Here is a 20,558-nt window from a genome sequence, read left to right as displayed (position 1 = left end):
CTGAAAACACCTCAAAACAGCATAAATTAGCGTGCTGAGACACACCATAGCATTAAAACGTTAAAAAAACGCGCCAAAACACGATAATTTAGCATGTCAAAAAATTGATCAAAAAAGCAAGGCTATAGTATGGCAAAATTGTCAAAATTTGACATGTCCCAAAAACAGCTGAAAACACCTCAAATCAGCATAAAATAGCGTGCTGAGACACACCATAGCATTAAAACATGCAAATATGGTCAAAAACAAGATAATTTAGCATGTCAAAAAACTGACTAAAAAAGCAAGGCTATAGTATGGCAAAATTGTCAAAATTTGACATGTCGCAGAAATAGCTTAAAACACCTCAAAACAGCATAAATTAGCATACTGAGACACACCATAGCATTAAACCGTGAAAAACCAGCCCAAAACATGATAATTTAGCATGTCAAAAAATTGATCAAAAAAGCAAGGCTATAGTATGGCAAAATTGTCAAAATTTGACATGTCCCAAAAACAGCCAAAAATACCTAAAAACAGCATAAAATAGTATGCTGACACACGCCATAGCATTAAAACGTGCAAATATGGTCGAAAACAAGATAATTTAGCATGTCAAAAAACTGACCAAAAGAGCAAGGCTATAGTATGGCAAAAATGTCAAAATTTGACTTTAAACTAATGTTTAAAGAATGTCTGAAAACAACAATATTATAGTTTCAAGAGACTCTTTCTAGCAGACCATGTTGAAAAAACAGCCAAAAATGATGTAATATAGCATGTCTTAAAAATGGCTGACAACAACATAGTAAAGCATGTTGAACAACGTGAAATATTTACTTTGTATGACATTTTTGTGCAGTTGTGTACAACATACCTATCTATGACTTTTTTAATGCTATTGTGGACAATATACTATACTATGACGTTTATTTCGCAATTTTAGACAACATTGTATGGCATGACGTTTTTGTGCAACTTCGGATGACATACTATAGTATGACTTTTGTGCTATTGTTGACGACATCCTATATGATGATGATTTAATGATCATTGACGACAATCTAGATTCAACATTCAAGATTTATTTTATTGCTTTCACAGAATGAAATTAAATGCCATTTCTCACCAGCTCATTGCATTGCATTTGAAGTCTTTGCAAATTTGAACAGTAAGAAATATACTAAAAAGAACACAAATATGCTAAAAACAACCTCAATGCAATAGAGACAAACAATATCAGATCCTAAAGCAGCCAGACATTTCAGACACACTATTACACTAGCCAACAAACATAAAAAAACACACAGCAACAAAAAAAGTAAGTGGCATATTCAGTAGAGAAAAAGTGTTCTGTTTCCATTGATGGTTCACTTTGACAGGTGACTAGCCGTCAAGCTGATGATTCTGTATTGCTGGAGGGGAGTTGTATGTGAGCACAAGTGTATGAGAAGGGAGTGAACACAGTCTGTGAACAATCCTTACAGCTTTTGGGGAGAAGCTGTTCAGCATCATGCTGTATCTGCAGCAGATGCTCCTGAACTTCTTCCCAGGAGGCAGAAAGTTGAACATGGCGTGAGATGGGTGGTGGGGGTCCTTAATGATAGAGGTGGCTCTGTGAACAAAACAGCATAAAATAGCATGGTGAGACACGCCATAGCATAAAAACGTGCAAATATCGTCAAAAACACCATAATATAGTATGTTGAAAAAATGACCAAAAAGGCAAGGCAAAAATGTCAAAATTTGACATGTCCCAAAAACAGCTGAAAACACCTCAAATCAGCATAAAATAGCATGCTGAGACAGGTCATAGAATTAAAACGTGCAAATATGGTCAAAAACAAGATAATTTAGCAGGTCAAAAAACTGACCAAAAAAGCAAGGCTATAGTATGGCAAAATTGTCAAGTTTTGACATGTCCCAGAAGTAGCCAAAAATACCTGAAAACAGCAGAAAAATTGTATGCTGACACACGCCAAAGCATTAAAACGTGCAAATATCGTCAAAAACACTATAACAATAGCATGTCAAAAAATGACCAAAAAAGCAAGGCTATAGTATGGCAAAATTGTCAAAATATGACATGTCCCAGAAATATCTGAAAACACCCCAAAACAGCATAAAATAGCGTGCTGAGACACGTCATAGAATTAAAACATGCAAATATGGTCAAAAACAAGATAATTTGGCATGTCAAAAAATTGACCAACAAAAGCAAGGCTATAGTATGGCAAGATTGTCAAAATTTGACATGTCCCAAAAACAGCTGAAAATAACTCAAATCAGCATAAAATAGCATGCTTAGACACACCATAGCATTAAAACGTGAAAAACCGACCCAAAACATGATAATTTAGCATGTCCAAAAACTAACCAAAAAAGCAAGGCAATAGTATGTCAAAACTGTCAAAATTTGACATGTCCCCAAAAAAGCCAAAAATACTTGAAAACAGAATAAAATAGTATGCTGACACATGCTATAGCATTAAAACATGCAAATATGGTCAAAAACACCATAATATAGCATGGGCAAAAATGACCAAAAAGCAAGGCTATAGTATGGCAAAATTGTCGAAATTTGACATGTCCCAAACACAGCTGAAAACACCTCAAATCAGCATAAAATATTATGCTGAGACACGCCATACCATTAAAACATTCAAAAATGGCCAAAAACAAGATAATTTAGTACATTAAAAAATCTACCAAAAAAGCAAGGCTATAGTATGGCAAACTTGTCAAAATTTAACATGTCCCAAAAACAGCTGAAAACACCTCAAATCAGCATAAAAAAAGCATACTGAGACACGTCATAGAATCAAAACGTGCAAATATGGTCAAAAACAAGATAATTTAGCATGTCAAAAAATTGACCAACAAAAGCAAGGCTATAGTATGGCAAAATTGTCAAACTTTGACATGTCCCAAAAACAGCTGAAAATAACTCAAATCAGCATAAAATAGCATGCGTAGACACACCATAGCATTAAAACGTGAAAAACCGGCTCAAAACATGATAATTTAGCATGTCCAAAAACTATCCAAAAAAGCAAGGCTATAGTATGTAAAAACTGTCAAAATTTGCCATGTCCCAAAAACAGCCAAAAATACCTGAAAACAGCATAAAATAGTATGCTGACACACGCCATAGCATTAAAACATGCAATTATGGTCATAAAACACCATAATATAGCATGACCAAAAAAAGCAAGGCTATAGTATGGCAAAATTGTCAAAATTTAACATGTCGCAAAAACAGCTGAAACATCTCAAAACAGCATAAAATATTATGCTGAGACACGCCATAGCATTAAAACGTGCAAATATGGTCAAAAACAAGATAATTTAGCATGTCAAAAAACTGACCAAAAAAGCAAGGCTATAGTATGGCAAAATTGTCAAAATTTGACATGTCCCAGAAATAGCTGAAAACACCACAAATCAGCATAAAATAGCGTGCTAAGACACATTATAGCATTAAGACGTGCAATTATGGTCATAAAACACCATAATATAGCATGACCAAAAATGACCAAAAAAAGCAAGGCTATAGTATGGCAAATTTGTCAAAATTTGACATGTCGCAGAAATAGCTGAAAACACCTCAAAACAGCATAAATTAGCGTGCTGAGACACACCATAGCATTAAAACGTTAAAAAAACGTACCAAAACATGATAATTTAGCATGTCAAAAAATTGATCAAAAAAGCAAGGCTATAGTATGGCAAAATTGTCAAAATTTGACTCGTCCCAAAAACAGCTGAAAACACCTCAAATCAGCATAAAATAGCGTGCTGAGACACACTATAGCATTAAACTGTGAAAAACCGGCCCAAAACATAATAATTTAGCATGTCAAAAAATTGATCAAAAAAGCAAGGCTATAGTATGGCAAAATTGTCAAAATTTGACATGTCTCAAAAACAGCTGAAAATAACTCAAATCAGCATAAAAAAGCATACTGAGACACGTCATAGAGTCAAAACGTGCAAACATGGTCGAAAACAAGATAATTTAGCATGTCAAAAAACTGACCAAAAAAGCAAGGCTATAGTATGGCAAAATTGTCAAACTTTGACATGTCCCAAAAACAGCTGAAAATAACTCCAATCAGCATAAAATAGCGTGCTGAGACACGTCATAGAATTAAAACGTTCAAAAACGGCCCAAAGCAAGATAATTTAGCATGTCAAAAAATTGATCAAAAAATCAAGGCTATATAGTATGGCAAAATTGTCAAGATTTGACATGTCCCAAAAACAGCTGAATATAACTCAAATCAGCATAAAATAGCATGCGTAGACACACCATAGCATTAAAACGTGAAAAACCGGCTCAAAACATGATAATTTAGCATGTCCAAAAACTAACCAAAAAAGCAAGGCTATAGTATATCAAAACTGTCAAAATTTGCCATGTCCCAAAAACAGCCAAAAATACCTGAAAACAGCATAAAATAGTATGCTGACACACGCCATAGCATTAAAACATGCAATTATGGTCATAAAACACCATAATATAGCATGACCAAAAATGACCAAAAAAAGCAAGGCTATAGTATGGCAAAATTGTCAAAATTTGACATGTCCCAAAAATAGCTGAAAACACCTCAAAACAGCATAAATTAGCGTGGTGAGACACGTCATAGCATTAAAACGTGCAAATATGGTCAAAAACAAGATAATTTAGCATGTCAAAAAACTGACCAAAAAAGCAAGGCTATAGTATGGCAAAATTGTCAAAATTTGACATGTCTCAAAAACAGCTGAAAATAACTCAAATCAGCATAAAAAAGCATGCTGAGATACGTCATAGAATTAAAACGTTCAAAAACGGCCCAAAACAAGATAATTTAGCATGTCAAAAAACTGACTAAAAAAGCAAGGCTATAGTATGGCAAAATTGTCAAAATTTGACATGTCCCAAAAACAGCTGAAAACACCACAAAACAACATAAATTAGCGTGCTAAGACACATCATAGAATTAAAACGTGCAAATATGATCAAAAACACCATAATATAACATGTCCAAAAATGTTCAAAAAGCAAGGCTATAGTATGGTAAATTTGTCAAAATTTGACATGTCGCAGAAATAGCTGAAAACACCTCAAATCAGCATAAATTGGTGTGCTGAGACACGCCATAGCATTAAAACGTGCAAATATGGTCAAAAACATGATAATTTAGCATGTCAAAAAACTGACCAAAAAAGCAAGGCTATAGTATGGCAAAATTGTCAAAATTTGACATGTCCCAAAAACAGCTGAAAATAACTCAAATCAGCATAAAATAGCATGCTGAGACACATCATAGAATTAAAATGTGCAAATGTGATCAAAAACACCATAATATAACATGTCCAAAAATGACCAAAAAGCAAGGCTATAGTATGGTAAATTTGTCAAAATTTGACATGTCGCAGAAATAGCTGAAAGCACCTCAAAATAGCATGAATTAGCGTGCTGAGACACACCATAGCATTAAAACGTAAAAAAACGTACCAAAACATGATAATTTAGCATGTCAAAAAATTGATCAAAAAAGCAAGGCTATAGTATGGCAAAATTGTCAAAATTTGACATGTCCCAAAAACAGCCAAAAATACCTGAAAACAGCATAAAATAGCGTGCTAAGACACACCATAGCATTAAAATGTGAAAAACCGGCCCAAAACATGATAATTTAGCATGTCAAAAAATTGATCAAAAAAGCAAGGATATAGTATGGCAAAATTGTCAAAATTTGCCATGTACCAAAAACAGCCAAAAATATCTGAAAACAGCATAAAATAGTATGCTGAGACACGCCAAAGCATTAAAATGTGCAACTATGGTCATAAAATACCATAATATAGCATGACCAAAAATGACCAAAAAAAAGCAAGGCTATAGTATGGCAAAATTGTCAAAATTTGACATGTCCCAAAAACTGCTGAAAACACCTCAAAACAGAATAAAATAGCATGCTTAGACACACAATGGCATTAAAACGTGCAAATATGGTCAAAACACCATAATATAGCATGACCAAAAATGACCAAAAAGCAAGGCTACGGTATGGCAACAATGTCGAAATTTGACATGTCCCAAAAATACCTGAAAACACCTGAAAACAGCATAAAATAGTATGCTTGGGCACACCACAGCATTAAAACGTTAAAAAATGATCAAAAACACCATCATATAACATGTCCAAAAATGACCAAAATAAAGCAAGGATATAGTATGTCAAAATTGTCAAAATTTGACATGTCGCAGAAATAGCTGAAAACACCTCAAAGTATCTTAAAATACCGTGCTGAGACACTTCATAGCATTAAAATGTCCCAAATCGACCCAGAACATCTTGTAATTGCATGTCGAAAAATTGACCGAAAAAGCAAAGCTATAGTATGGCAAAAATGTCAAAATTTGACATGTCCCAAAAACAGCTGAAAACAACTCAAACAAGAATAACATAGCGTGCTGAGACATGCCATCACATTAAAAAGTGCAAATTATGGTCAAAACACCATAATATAGCATGTCAAAAAAATTGACCAAAAAAGCAAGGACATATTATGGCAAAAATGTCAAAATTTCACGTCTCAAAAACTGCCATTGCGCTATCTTGCAGTGTGGTCAGTTAGAGGACTGATACTACCCCCATGTCAATAAGAATCACATCAACTGTCTCATCCAACTCTCCGCAAAAAAAGCGAATGAGTATTTTTTCCAAAATATTATCAAGGACTGAGGTTTGACTCTTTTTCATTTCCAGGTGGGTTTCATCGACTACATTGTCCACCCGCTGTGGGAGACATGGGCCGACCTGGTGCACCCAGACGCCCAGGAGCTGCTGGACACGCTGGAGGAGAACAGGGAGTGGTATCTGAACACAATGCCCCAGTCTCCCTCACCTCCCCCGGACAGACACCTGCAGCATGACCGCTTCCAGTTTGAACTCACCCTGGAGGACCTGGAGCACAACAACCACAACCACATTCACCTGAGGAGCAACGGCGGGGGGAGTGGTCAGAAAGACGTCTGTGACGACGATGATACAGACCGAACGCAGGATGATGTAGAAACTGAGAAAGAAGACAAGCAGAATCACAACAGTGAACACAATGGAGTCCGAGATGAGGAGGAGGAGGAGGAGGAGGAGGAGACAGGAGGGGAGGAAGAGGTGAAGGAGAATGCAGCAGAAGAGGAACATGGAGAGGATCAAGCGGAGGAAGATGCAGTGGAGGATGACGAGATGAAAAAAGAGGAGGAAGACACTGAGCAGCATCAGGAGGAGGAAGAAGAGGAGGAAAGGGAGGCTGGTGGAGAAAATGGGGAGGCAAAGACGGAGGAGGGAGAAGGCGAGGACGCTTTGGAAATGGAAGAGGCTGAGGGGGAATTGGAAGGAGAAAATGGAGGTGAGGGGGGAGAGGAAATGGAAAATGAGACAGAAGTGGACGAAAAAGAGGAGGAAGAGACTGAAGAGAAAGAACCAGCAGAGATGGAAGAAAATGTAGAACAGGAGGAGGGTGAGGCAGAAGAGACAGTGGAGGAAGAGGCAGAAATTGAGGACAAAGCTGAAGAGGAGGTCGAAGAAGCAGAAGCTGAGGAGGAGGAGGCGCCAGTTGAGGACGAAGCTGGGGAAGAGGAGGTAGAGGAAGAAGAAGAAAGTTAGTTGGACGTAAAAATACAAATTAACAGGGTCAGTGAAGAAAGGTTAGAGAGAGATAAGGAAGTCATGAACGGAGCCGGAAAGGCTTCGACAGATAGCAGTAAAACTGTCGCGGACGGATTAAGAGCTGAAAACACACTTCTCTACAGATTAACGTGCTCTAACTCGACCACCGACGTCTCAGACTCCACAGCTCACAGACGGACAGCATCGGACACAAGAACAACAACCTCCGCCGGAGTATACGCCTTCCCGAACAGCCAGATTGTTGCAGCGTCCTGATCAACTGGTAGTGATAGAAAGACTTTACGTCTTCATCACCGAGTATCTGTACATCCATCACTGCCGTAGGGAATAAAACGGGGGATAGTTAAAGGGGTCAACCTGTTTTATCAATCTTTTGTAGCTCCTTAAAAAAAAAAAATCCTGAAATGCATACATGCAAATAAGTGCGTGCCTGTTTTCCCAATCTCATGGACTACTATCTATCATCTTGTCTTGTTTCTGAGGAAGATACTACCACACACACACACACAAACACAAACACACACACACACACACACACACACACACACACACACACAGCGACCAACAACTGTTAAAAGAATGTCAACTTCCTCTGTTTGTCAGAAAAGAGAAAAAAAAGTCTGGAAAGTGTCCGTCGTCTTATATTTACTACAAAACTTCCCGCTTGTGAACAGGATGCTAAGAACAGCGTTGGGCTCTGGAACAGTTTAACCTCTTCACGTACTAACCTTAAAGCAACAATGCTGGATTCCTGAATAACATCTGGACCATTTTTGTCAAGGTGAAAACATCCACAGTCCAGCTCAAAAGGCCGACCTGTCGTACTTGTCGATGTCAGTTCATGTTTTAAAAAAAAAAAGACAAAAACAAAACACACCCAGTATTCATCCCGTCACGACAGTTTCACCACTCCCAGACTGTGAGTTTGAATCCCGGGTGATTCGTGCCAAACTGATACACGACCAGCACTGAGCAATTCAGCCGTCCTCCAAACAAGGAGGCTAACTTGACCGTGAAGCAATGAACTGTGGGACCAGGGTAACGGGTGTGATGGTCTTCCACAAATCCCTTTTTTTCTTTGTTTTTTGTAAAAATGGTATTTGGCACTTTATCTAACACCCCTGTTACATATATGTACATAATAAACATGTATTTTAATCTGCTGATGTCATATAATAAATATGATCAATGAAGTTGATGGATTGGTGTTTTCAGTTGCAGGTGTCTGACGTCTTTCTGTCCTGAATAAGACTGGACAGGATTTATTCACCAAGATCCGTAGTACTTTTGTTTACTATTGTTTTGTAATCCAGTAATTTTATAATAATCTTACAAATTTTTTAGAAGGCCAAGCTGAAATAATCAGTTAATAATCAGAATACAGTTTTTCTTTCATGTTATAGTCTTATTTTACTTGGCATTTATTGGTGTCCAAGCAGATTGCAAGCATTTGTATGCTTATTACTTTTTAATTGTCAAAAAGCGTAACTCTTAATGTTCTTTTAAATGCTCTTTTGATGGATATAAATCTACTTTCACAAACCTGACATCCCTCACATGACAGTTGTATCAAATTTTTATATAATTCAAGATCTGCATCCTGCATTTATTAATTTATACACTAATCGTGTTACTATGTGAAAGCGTCATAAGTAAAGTATGTCAAAAAACTGAAATAAATGTCATAATGTAGCTGTTGAAAAACAAAAGCCATAGTACTGCATTTCAAGAAAACTTCAAGAAAAATGTCATAGAACAGCATGTCAAAAAATTGGAAAAAAAAAGTCATACTATAGTATTTTGAAAAAAGTTTTGAAAAAAGTCATAGTATAGCATGTAAAAACTGAAAAGATGTCATAGTACAGTATGTCAAAAAAACGAAGAAAAGTCACTGTATATTATTTATAAAAATGGAAAAAGGAAAGTACAGTATGTGGAAAAAAAAGACAAAAATAAGGCATATTATAGCTTGTTGAAAAATTGGAAGAAAAAAAATCTGAATCTGAATCCCTGTAGCTGATTATGAGAATAAATACAGATATACTTTTCATTTGTGGCGCCCTCTGTAGAATAATAGACTGCCTAATGACGCTCAGACATAGTATGCTCACATGAAATCAGAGAAACCAAATGTAGCTATATACTGAACTGCATCTTGCACTACTAATGAACCACAGTGAAACTTTATATTAACGTAAAAAAACCTTTCCCCCCAGATTTGGGCTATTTGGAGACAAAATTTGAGCTTTGTTGTACACTGTTTCACACTGTATTTGTATTTATTGATGACATGCGGCAGAGGAACAGGCTTGGAAAGTAGGCAGATGAGCATTCAAAAAAACGTTCACACTGGCTTTAAGGTGTCTGAAAAATTCTCTGACAAACTTTGTGTGCAGCCTGTTTTGATCTTGTAAAATCTGACAGTAACAGATGAATAAGCAGGCTATGTTGACCTGAATTTGTTGCTCTGGGCTCAAATGATAAAGCTTTAAAAATATAAAACCGCTGATTGGGGCATGCTAATATAAAACATAAAAGATTTAACGATTCTCAGCACTGCAGCGGCTCAGAGCGCTCAGCACACTGAAACAAAGGAAAACAAGTAGATTAAGAACTGGTCTTCACGGCTAACATAAAGACTACAGATATAGAAAAAAAACGTGCAAAACAGAAATATAACAAGCAAATTAATGTTAACATTAAAATAAAATTTTACGCTGGCTGCATGAATTTAGGTTGGCCAAATAACTTGTATGAGTGTTCACATGACCTCATGTACTGGGAGGAGGAGGTTGTTGGCAATTGGAAAAACCTATTAAACTTTTTCAGCATCTACTTTATTGGTGATAAAGTAGGCACTTTGTTCACTACATGCTTCATGTGCAACAAAACTTCCTGTTTTTTTATTTCACAATAAAAGCCCCCACTTCCTCCCAATACATGTTTTCTGTTTCCACTGTAATTTGTTTTTCTTTTTTTTTTCTAAATGCTGCCCTTGTTTCCTCATTGTGGTGAAGATTTGTCCTTCATTTTTCGATAAATCTTTTAATTTTATTGTGTGTTATGAAGTAAGTTGTTACAGTAATCTTCAAGTTGTGTAAAATGTGACGTCAGAGTAATGGCAACATAAAGATTTTCAAAAAAGGGAGCACAGCAAATTATCCACAAATGCAAATCTTTGAAGATTTTCCACACATTCATTCTTTAAGACAACCTAACTCTTAAAAAACACCATGTCCTAAGGCACTTTGGGAATATTCAATGTTACAAATACACAACAGCAAATAAATAGCAATTTTCATATGCTGACATGTTGTAACCAGCTACATGTCAGCATACACAGTGAACAAACTGTATTGTCAAACTGGCTTTGACGGCAGGCAGCAGTCGCAGAAACAGACAGCAGAAAAGTGAATACCTGATCCAGGTACAATCAGGGATGTACCCAAACCCACCTGAACTAGTAACATTTTTATTTGTCTAATAGTTTTACCCAGCTCTTTCAGAGCAACATAAATATTTCTAAGATGTCATCATTATTGATTCACGGTTGCTACAATATTTGAAACACAAAATATTGATGAAAATGCAGACTTGGTATTTGTTGTGTTTGTTTGATTACCTCGTTGCCCACCTTTTTGATGACTTTGTCTTCCCTGCTTTCAGAATCTAGACATTAGGTTGAGTTTCTTTTTTTTTTCTAAATCCGAGTCTCTGAAGGTTTTTTTAGTGGCCGATCAAAGATGTCCAGTCAGGAAAGTTGTCAATTTCTCCAGTCTTGTTCAGCTGTCGGTCTCCGTGTTTCATTGTCAACTTGAAACGTAGACGCAGCTTCCGCTATAGGAAAGAGACAGAGATCAGACTTACTAAAATGGAGACAGTCGATAAATAAATAATGAAATGCAAATTAATACTTGCCACGTTGTATAGGTAATTTATCTCAACTGCCTCTTTTTTTTTTTTTAAAGATCATTTTATGGGCTTTTATTGCCTTTAATTGACAGGACAGTGTGAGCGTGAAAGGTGGAGAGAGGAAGGGGGTTACATGCAGCAAAGGGCCGAGGCTGGATTCGAATCCACGGCCGCTGCAGCGAGGACACAGCCTCTGTACATGGGAGGCTGCTCTATCCACTGAGCCACCAGACGCCCCAACTGCCTCTTATTTTAGGTCAAAATCCACTTCCTCTGCAATTAACTCCATTTTGGACAGTATTTTAAAATCCATTTCAGACTAAACTGTTAATCTGTTAATCTGCATCTTTCATTTTGACTTTATAACATTTAAGTTCCATTGTATTAATTAATGTGTCAGGACCAAGAAAAAAAAAGGTGTAAAAATGTCAAAATATTCAAGTTACAGCATTTTTTTTACAGATTTTATATCACTCAAATTTTTCCATGATTTTCAAGACCCATAACCAAATGTATATTGTAAACTTTACTTCATATGTTAATTATTAGCATCATGCTGCCACACCAGGAAAAAACACACAAAAACCTGATCAGCAACGCTCCTCAAACTCACTTTCTGAGGGTTAGCCAATAGGACAACCTGGGAGATGGCAGGCGGAGGCAGGAGAGGGTTGTAAGGAGGTAGGTGTGTCCCCGAGGCTGGCTGAAGTTTCACTAACATGGTCTGCAGGAGAGATAATAAACTGACACTTGACTGGACATTCAGGTAAATACTGTAAAACAAGTCAGCACATTACATATAGCTCCAGTAGCAGAATAGTTGATGATGGAAATGTGCATAAAATGTCAAAAAGAAAGAGCATGCAGAAAGAGTCTAGCAAATGTAAAAATACTGATTTTTGACATACATTTGACACATAGCAACATATAAAGGATCAATTAACACAGGGACACAGGATTGAAACTGGAAAAAAAATGGAAAAAATGTTTTCCTTATATACATTTCATAATAAATGAGTATTGTGTGTTTGGGGTTTCTTACCTTTGGAACAGCAGCTTGAAAGAGGAAGTCGCTAATGCTGAGAGCAGATGTGTTTACTGTAGAGATGACGACCACGGCGACATCTGGATGACCCTGCGGGGAGTCTTTGGCAAAATGGAGGGAGACGTGGACGCCGCACTGATCGTATAAAGTGATCGGTTCAAGATTACCTACCACAAACAAACAAAAAACACAGACATTAAGATAAGACATCCAGTGGGCTATAAACACACAACAGAGGACGCAAAAAAGTACTATGGAACCCAAAGTTATCCCAGCTGTTTCTCCATATGAACATACTGGATTTGATGGTCTCCACTGGAACAAAGATGTTTTTCAGTAGTAGTGGGGGACATGAGCTCTCCTCTAATTTAACTGGAGATCCCAACACTTCATTGAGTTGTTTCTGTGTTTCAGACAACGATCCTGACTCTGTAAACTGTCCATCATGAGGGAGTGACCTGATAGAAGAAAAGGACATCAAAAAGTCACTTAAAGCCTGAGAACATAAAATTCATGAGCAAAGTAAATTGTATATCTTACAAAAATGTCTTTCATTTGTAAATAACTTAAGACTGACATAATCTTTTACTATATTCAGTATTATTATATAAAGCAGAACACTAACAAAGATATATCTGAGTATTTACAGTCAACAAAAAAAATTAAGATAATTACCAATAAATCTTGAACAGTAAACATACTGAAAAGGGTGATTTTTTTAAATTAAAAAACAATTTAAAGATATTTAATCCAACATAATGAAATGTCAATGTGCTTTGTTAGTAAGTATGCAGTGTAAAATTGGGGACATTTCCCTCCTTGCTGAAATTATTACATTACGTCAAGTTGACCCATCTGCTCAGTGAAGATGCCTGGGCCGGTACCGACCCAGAGCCAGGGTTACACTACAGTCTCTGGCTTTTCTTTGATATCTAGTGTTGTCCAGTAGGTTGTTGGCACAGTAAGCCAGCATTAGCTAAGAGTGCTAATTTGGATAGTTTAGTATTTTAATGCACAACGTTGTCACGCTGGAAATCTTGCTGATCCTGCCTGTTCAAAAATCTGGCAATTTATTAAGTGTTGCTTGTCTTTATGACAAAAAAAAAGGAATGAACAGTCAACTACAAGTATTTGTGCCAAATTTGCTTTGACTGATATATTTCAGAGTCGGGTAAAGCCCTATACGCCACATTCAAAGCATTGCCTACAGTGGTTTCTTTCTTTTCCTCATCTTTACCAAATATGAGTCCCATTAGATGTAGTACTGCTACCCCCACATCCACGGGCTCTCAACACAAGGCCGCTCCCTCCATTCTGCTCAGCGTTCTTCATCTGAACTTCTCCGTGAAGCTGACAGAAAGAATAAAGCATGTTAAACAATCATCAAAATAAAATCAGCTTTAGACCTTTAACTATAACTTCACATCCATGCCTCACCTGCAGTAGATCTTCAAAATATGACCTTGACGTCTCTTCAGTCGGTTTTGAGACGGGATTATCCAAGTCTGTATTCACAGGACAGAGCATCATTACATTATGAAACATGTTCGGCACTTTTAGAGAGAACAAACTATTAATAGGTTCAAGTGCAAGCCTACCTAATTCATTTAAGTCCTGTTCAGCCACCGAGTGGAAGGTACTTTCCAGAAGAGAGGATTCAAAGGAAGGTGGTGAATCAGCTTTTCTGTGTGTCTGTGGAGAGTCCAGTGCTGACAGGTCGATGAGGTGGTAGCTTTTAATCTCTGTGGGACTCTTTGGAGCTGAAGGAACAAAAGGAAACAGGATCAAACACAAACAGAGCAGAAAGGAGCCAAACACAAGGTCAAGGTGTTTTCCACAGAGACCACCAACAGAAAAAAAAGGTGTACAAATTGAGACCTACCTTTGTTTTTACCATCCATTTCTTCCTCACTCCTACTTCTCTCTCTTCCACCGTTACACTCTCTCTTCCCAACTTGCTCTTTGTAGGTGTTTACGACAAATGTTAGCTCATCGTTAGCCGCCAGGATCTGTGCCAGGGCCGCATCGTCCTCCATCGTGTCACTGGCCAGGCGGAACAAGCTGGGCCTAAGCCGATCACAGCGCTCGAACACGGCCTGCAGCGGGGTATGATCAAATGTTGCATTACCCTTTCACACATTATGGGACACACTCCTCTGAGAACATATCTGTAAGTTTATTGGGCTCAAATATCCCTTTCTTGCCTTGAACTTTGAGCTCTGGTTTTGTGAACATCTGTTAAACTAGAATTACTGCCTCGTACGCCTCCACACACCACTGTAGCTGCGCTTACAGTTTACATCCAGGTCTTAAAAAAAACATGGATGCTTCATAAGCATATGGACTCTTGAGTTATGGCCGAAAACATGTTTTGTGAGGACAGTGACCTTTGGCCACCAAATTCATATCAGTTCATTCTTGAGTCCCTGTGGATGTTTGTTTTAAATTTGAAGAAATTCCCTCAGTGCTTTCTGGAAATATTACATTCACGAGAATGAGAGGGGTCTAAGCTCACAGTGACCTTGACGACCAAAATTTAATCAGTTCATCGCTGAGTCCAAAAGTTAATTTGTGCCAAATTTAAAGAAATCCCATTAAGGCTTTTTTGAGATACTGCATTCTCAAGAATTGAACAACCTGAACACATAATGCCTCCAGCCTCGGCTATCGCTGGCATGGATGCATAAAAGGCAGATATGAAGCAGAAAACAACAATGTCTCTCTCTCTATTTTGCAGCAATGTTCTCTTCATGAAAGAGAGAGGACAGCATGGATGAGTTGTACTTAAAGAGAAGCAATATGTTGTGCTCCATCAGATACACACAGATGATAATGAGTCTGTACTCAGTGTAATGAAAACAATCTGACTTTGGAACATTATTTTATTCATCCAGGCCTGCTGTATTTTTTACAGAGAAGGCAGATGTTGGGAGAAATAAATTGGCCAGCAGGGGGCGATAGAAGAATAACAATTACAGAACTACTGCATTGGTCTGAAAAACCATCTAGCTTTTTGTGGTCAGCCCTGGACAGCTGGTTGACTGTTTGTCCGTTTGCATCATGTCCAACATACCTTCACGTCATCACTCGGCTGTAACGAGGTCCCAGTGATAGTGTGCTGGTCCAGCAGCTCTCTGAGCTGTTTGGTGCTGCTTTCAACCTCCTTCAGAGTAGATTCACGCCTTGACAATTTTTCTGCCTTTTCTTGCTCCTAAACCCCCCCAAAAGAAACACACAGACACAAATGTCAAATCAGTACAGTAACTAACGAATGCTTGCAAAGATGATCACCAGCACTCCTCACCTCTTTGATGGTGCTTTTAATGAGTCTGTTGGCAGTTTCCAGGTCTTCAGGATGAGCGCTTTTCAATAATCTGGCTAAAAGCTGATTCATAAACACAGTTTTAGCAGAATGAAACTAAAAGTTACGTTAGCAAATATTAGATATAAACACACACTCACCTTGGCCTTATCCTCCTGGTCAAAAACAGAGTCTGTGGTCCTTTGTGTTGGAGGCGCCATTATAAGTGTGTTTGGTAGTTTGGGATCCTTCTTCACAATCCCTGAGATAACAAAAAATAAAGGTGAGAGGGTTTTATTCTTTTTTTTTGTTATTCAAATTTGTATTTATTTTGACAGCATTCAAATATACTGACTATAAGACTTTATACACAAATATAAATTATATATAAAAGGATCCACAGTCAGACACAGGAAAAAATAAAAAATAAAATAAAAATAAAAAATAAAATCAAACCAAATTAGACAGACTACACCATAAAACAACAAAAAAAAACATCCAGGGGGTTTTATTCTTGAGAGACGGAAAGAAAAACCTGTTTCAGCAAGAGCTTTGTTCCCACCACCATACGAGCTCTTAATAAGAAACTCCCCCTTTTTGTTATAGAATTTTAGTATGTGGTGTGTCATACACAAATCCATTTTTGTATCTCCTGTCTGCTTTCAATGTTTTATGAATTTTTGATTTGCATTCTGTCTGACTTATCTGTCTGGGATTTGTATGCACCCGATCTGTCTGTCTGCCTATGAGTGTATGTTGCATCCAGACCTTGTTTCTTGAGCATGCTGTAGGCTTCCTGAATCTTGGGCTCATCTTTCAGCCAAAGTGTCCAGCCGTAGAGGACCTCCGTCACCCTGTCTTTAACTTTCTGTGGGGTCCACGCGCCAAAGTACTGCTCAGAAAAGATCAACTAGGTTAGTCATTTCAAGTTATTCCTTCAAAAAAAAAGCAACTTTTACATCACTTTATTATTCTTTAAACTCTGATGATACAACAGATTTAAATAATGTCCTTGTCTACAGTCTATCATGTTCATATTTTTACATCAGTGTGTACTTTGTAAAATTAGTTCCTTTCTAATAAATTCTTTACAAAATTCAAACACTTCTCACTTAATATCATTTTGATTCTATAAACTGGGATTATTCTGGTTTTAAATGTCAGATTCTTGGAGAGTTTTGGACCCGCTTTGCTGTTTTTTTATTCATACTTCTAGCAACATTTCTCATAATATCATAAAATGTATCTTGGTAGGCCAAACGGGTTTTGTAATTTGCGTTTTTTTAAAAACCATAGACATGCACAAACAAGTCTGAAGTGTGAAACACAAAAATAGATCATTTGCATAAATTTGGCCTGATAAAATTTACCCTGTTAAAACATTAGAACTATTACATTATTATAACTAAACATAAACTACTTAAACATATGTACTATTATTGCTTAGAGCAGACAAAATTCACAGCCTTTTAATTTTAGATTTTATAAGCACAGTAATGAAATGGGGTCAGTGCGTGCACATATAGACCATTTCAAATGTGACAACATAAACATTTAAAATGGGTCCCTGCATATTTCCCTTTGAACATTTTGCAATATCTGTGGATGACATCAGCTGACAGGAAGTAAACACATACCTTGCTGTTGCCTTGTGATAACACTCCAGGGAAAAGGTCTAAAGTAAACTAAGGACACCTGTCTCTCTGATTACCTTTGGTGTTAAGAGTTTGATGAGCTCATTGAGAAAGCGAAACTTTGCGGCCTCCTTATGAAACCTTTTTCCACAGTTGTTCATACATGCCTCGAGAACCTGGAAAACACCAAGTCAGAATAAATCGTTATTAACAGAGGCTTTTTCAACAAGGGAAACTGAAAGAAAAAGAAATACTTTTTTTTCTTGCACAGCACAAAAGAGACAGAAAACAGATTTGTCATGGCATGTTTTGTGGTTAACCACCTTCAAATGTCACATGACACAAGGCACATGAACCTGGAGAAGCTTCCCTAAATGACATGTTATAGTAATACACTGCTGCTTTCTTTAACGTATGGATGACAAACCACATGTGCTGTCACAGTAGATTCAAAAAGTGGGTTGAATCCCTCATGCCACTAGGGTCATGTGATGAATGTTAGTCGCATATTTTTTACAGGGGCACCCTCCAAGATTGAAACAAAGACATTTGTTTATCAAGAAAAGGTCTTTACCTTTTAAATTACTCTGATGCATAACCCCTAATAAACTGCATTTAATAAGAACAGATGTATACTGTATGTCTGCAGAGATATGAAACTAAATAGATATTACTTATTTAACAACCGACTAGTTAATGGATTAAGAAAAAACATTTTAAAAAGTAGAGCATTACCTTTGTTGTTGCTTCAGGGAACATCACGGATGAAAAATATAGACAAGAAAGTGATTACTTACAGTGAGAGCTTGCAGAGCCTCTTTCTCCTGTGGTGACTGGATTTTATGGGCAAGAAGACGAACAGCTACCTGTGGACTGAAAGCAGAAAATTAAGACTTAAATCACATTAAAATGCCTGAGAGCAAAGAACATGTTATGCCAACATATAATAGAAGCGCTGTTTAAAAAGCTTCTCCCCATAGCCATGCTTGGGTAACACAAACGGATTAAAACCTGAAAAACTTGTACTGCTACATCCATGCTTGCTTTGAATTACATTTCATTACATTTTGACACTAAACTACGATAATACTGAAAATAAGCATCAAAGGAGAAAATGGTGCTGTAGAGTTATTTCTTCCTGTTGCATGATGGTGTAAATGAGAAGTTGATCGCAACATGGATATGAAGCAACACAACGATTGCATTTAAGTAACTTCTTGAAACACCAAGACTCGCCTGCACATTTACTAAATAAAATTAATAAAAGGCTATGATAAGGCGCACAGTGTTCATCTTACCCATCTGTCTCTTGGTTGACGAGCTGGTAGAAGCCTTGGATGCAGTCCCATCTGTCCCCCTGATTGTTTGAGTCTGTGGCCTGGTCTGAAACAGTTACAGCAGAGAAACAGGTTAAACATTCACAATATTTTCACCATGTGCCACAATAAGATCAAATCAAGCAGAGATATGCAAAAAAAATATACAAACTGAAGGAAACCACATATTTCAACCGCAAATCAACCATTTATAAATCTATTAGTCACGCTGCATTAACTTGAATTCGTGAAGAAACCTTCTTTTTTCTCACGTCTCCTATTAATTGACTGGGGACCATGTTTAACAGCAAAACTATATCAATAGCTTGACTCACTGATTAATCAACAAATCACTTAAGCACCAAAATAGTATACTTTTACAGCTATTTAAAGACCCTTAACCTTTTGGGCTAACCGTACACTTTTCTCCAAGTGACATTGAAAATTCAGACATTGCTCAGAAGATGATAAATTTATTAAATACTGCTGTTTGGGGGTTTATAAGAAATTTGTGTCTGTTATGGTGACAACAGTGCCCTCGAAAACAAGCATTTGACATCTAGAGTATAAAAAAGGTGGTGGATGATGATTATTTTCATCCATGGATTACAACACTTAAACTCATCTGAAAAAAAAACCTGACAAAATATTGAATATTAGAGTTTTATAGGAGAGTTGATAACTAGCACTGGTAGTGTAAAAAATACCAGTATTATTCACAGTACTTTTACATAGGCCAATATGTACATTTTACAGCTCACACTTTGCTTATCAGTGTATATAAAAACACGCAGGCCTTTAGTTTATCACTGTATATTTCTCCACTGTGGTGTTGCTACTTTTACTCAAATAAATAATGACAAACTTCATCCAGGTGACGGAAACCGTCGTGCGCGCGCACAGCAGGACCGGAGACACAACACACTGCTCGAGCGCTCGCCAGGCACGCGCACGGTCATCCCAACAACTTCCTGTTTAAACTTTGTGCACAATATAAAACTTATTTTACTACAGTTAAATAAGTCGACACAATCTGAATTTAGTCGCAGATATAATGCGTTAATACAACAATAAAGTCCGTCTGACTGCACGAGCAGACCGTTAGCAGGACGTTAGCAAACAGCAGCGTCACTTAGTCAAATGTCATGATGAGATAAGTTAGCTAGCGTTGTGAAAGGAAGCAAAAACAAGCGGCTAAAATGACAAGCAAACTCATTTTTTATTCCCCGTTTACTTACTGAGCCATGACTCAAAAGTTGCCTGGCTGTCACCGCTTGCCATTGCCGTCCGTCCCCTGTAGCTCCAGAGGTGATCTGCAGCCGATTTGTGTGCGTTTCTCTGGGGGAAGCCGAGGTGTTTAACTACCGCCTGTCTGCAGCGCATGTGACACTCACGCCCAGTCACACTCCTGACACACTAACCACCACAATATGCTGCGCACACACACACACACACACACACAGCCCCTCACCTTACTCTGTGCACCAACACCACAAAACACACCAGCCAATGTGCACTGTCCCTGTAAAAATCAAAATAAATAAAATAAACCTAGACTGCAGGACTTTTACTTGTAACAGGGTATTTTTTTTTACAAAGTAGTATTGTGAAGTACTTCTTCCACTAATGATTGTCACTTTGCAGATTCATATCAATAAGTCTAATCAACAAATAGTTGCA

General features: G+C 37.4%; 2 protein-coding genes across 3 annotated transcripts in view; one reads left to right on the top strand and one right to left on the bottom strand.

Moving 5' to 3' along the window:
• The window catches only part of LOC121941642 (3',5'-cyclic-AMP phosphodiesterase 4C-like), a 38,322-nt gene extending 29,454 nt beyond the window's left edge, over positions 1 to 8,868 (top strand). Inside the window, exon 17 of the mRNA XM_088075800.1 lies at positions 6,747 to 8,868. Within this exon, the coding sequence (XP_087931926.1) occupies positions 6,747 to 7,646 (900 nt within the window). The 3' untranslated portion in view covers positions 7,647 to 8,868. The remainder of the gene's footprint in view (positions 1 to 6,746) is intronic.
• On the bottom strand, positions 1,263 to 20,294 carry LOC121941746 (ADP-ribosylation factor-binding protein GGA2-like). 2 transcript variants are annotated; one of them, XR_015776241.1, is made up of 17 exons: positions 20,117 to 20,294; positions 18,861 to 18,945; positions 18,360 to 18,435; positions 17,640 to 17,738; positions 16,697 to 16,820; positions 16,090 to 16,190; positions 15,932 to 16,012; positions 15,701 to 15,838; positions 14,510 to 14,723; positions 14,226 to 14,387; positions 14,065 to 14,132; positions 13,865 to 13,977; positions 12,925 to 13,085; positions 12,625 to 12,794; positions 12,196 to 12,306; positions 11,305 to 11,507; positions 1,263 to 1,597 (listed from the first exon to the last, which is right to left on the bottom strand). XR_015776241.1 is itself a non-coding variant. In XM_042484610.2 (16 exons), exons 1-16 carry the CDS (start codon positions 20,259 to 20,261, stop codon positions 11,397 to 11,399), a joined length of 1,959 nt encoding a protein of 652 aa, XP_042340544.2. In that variant the 5' UTR covers positions 20,262 to 20,294; the 3' UTR covers positions 9,931 to 11,396. The 2 variants fall into 2 exon arrangements, 1 of the variants encoding a protein (XP_042340544.2); XM_042484610.2 differs by lacking the exon at positions 1,263 to 1,597 and having other exon boundaries at positions 9,931 to 11,507.
• Between the last annotated feature and the right edge of the window lie 264 nt (positions 20,295 to 20,558).

The sequence above is a fragment of the Plectropomus leopardus genome, chromosome 3 (genome assembly GCF_026936395.1).
Source record: "Plectropomus leopardus strain MGB_pleo_1.0 chromosome 3, ASM2693639v1, whole genome shotgun sequence".
Taxonomy (NCBI): Eukaryota; Metazoa; Chordata; class Actinopteri; order Perciformes; family Serranidae; genus Plectropomus; species Plectropomus leopardus.
Note: the sequence above shows the minus strand (reverse complement) of the source record. Positions and strands in the feature narration are given on the sequence as shown.

Coding starts and splice junctions, on each gene's coding strand:
- LOC121941746 (XM_042484610.2), bottom strand. CDS start 20,261: ATGCGCTGCAGACAGGCGGTAGTTAAACACCTCGGCTTCCCCCAGAGA. Junction 18,436..18,860: donor GTCAACCAAGAGACAGATGG/GTAAGATGAACA, acceptor TTCTGCTTTCAG/TCCACAGGTAGCTGTTCGTC. Junction 12,795..12,924: donor AGTGGAGACCATCAAATCCA/GTATGTTCATAT, acceptor TGTTTGTGGTAG/GTAATCTTGAACCGATCACT.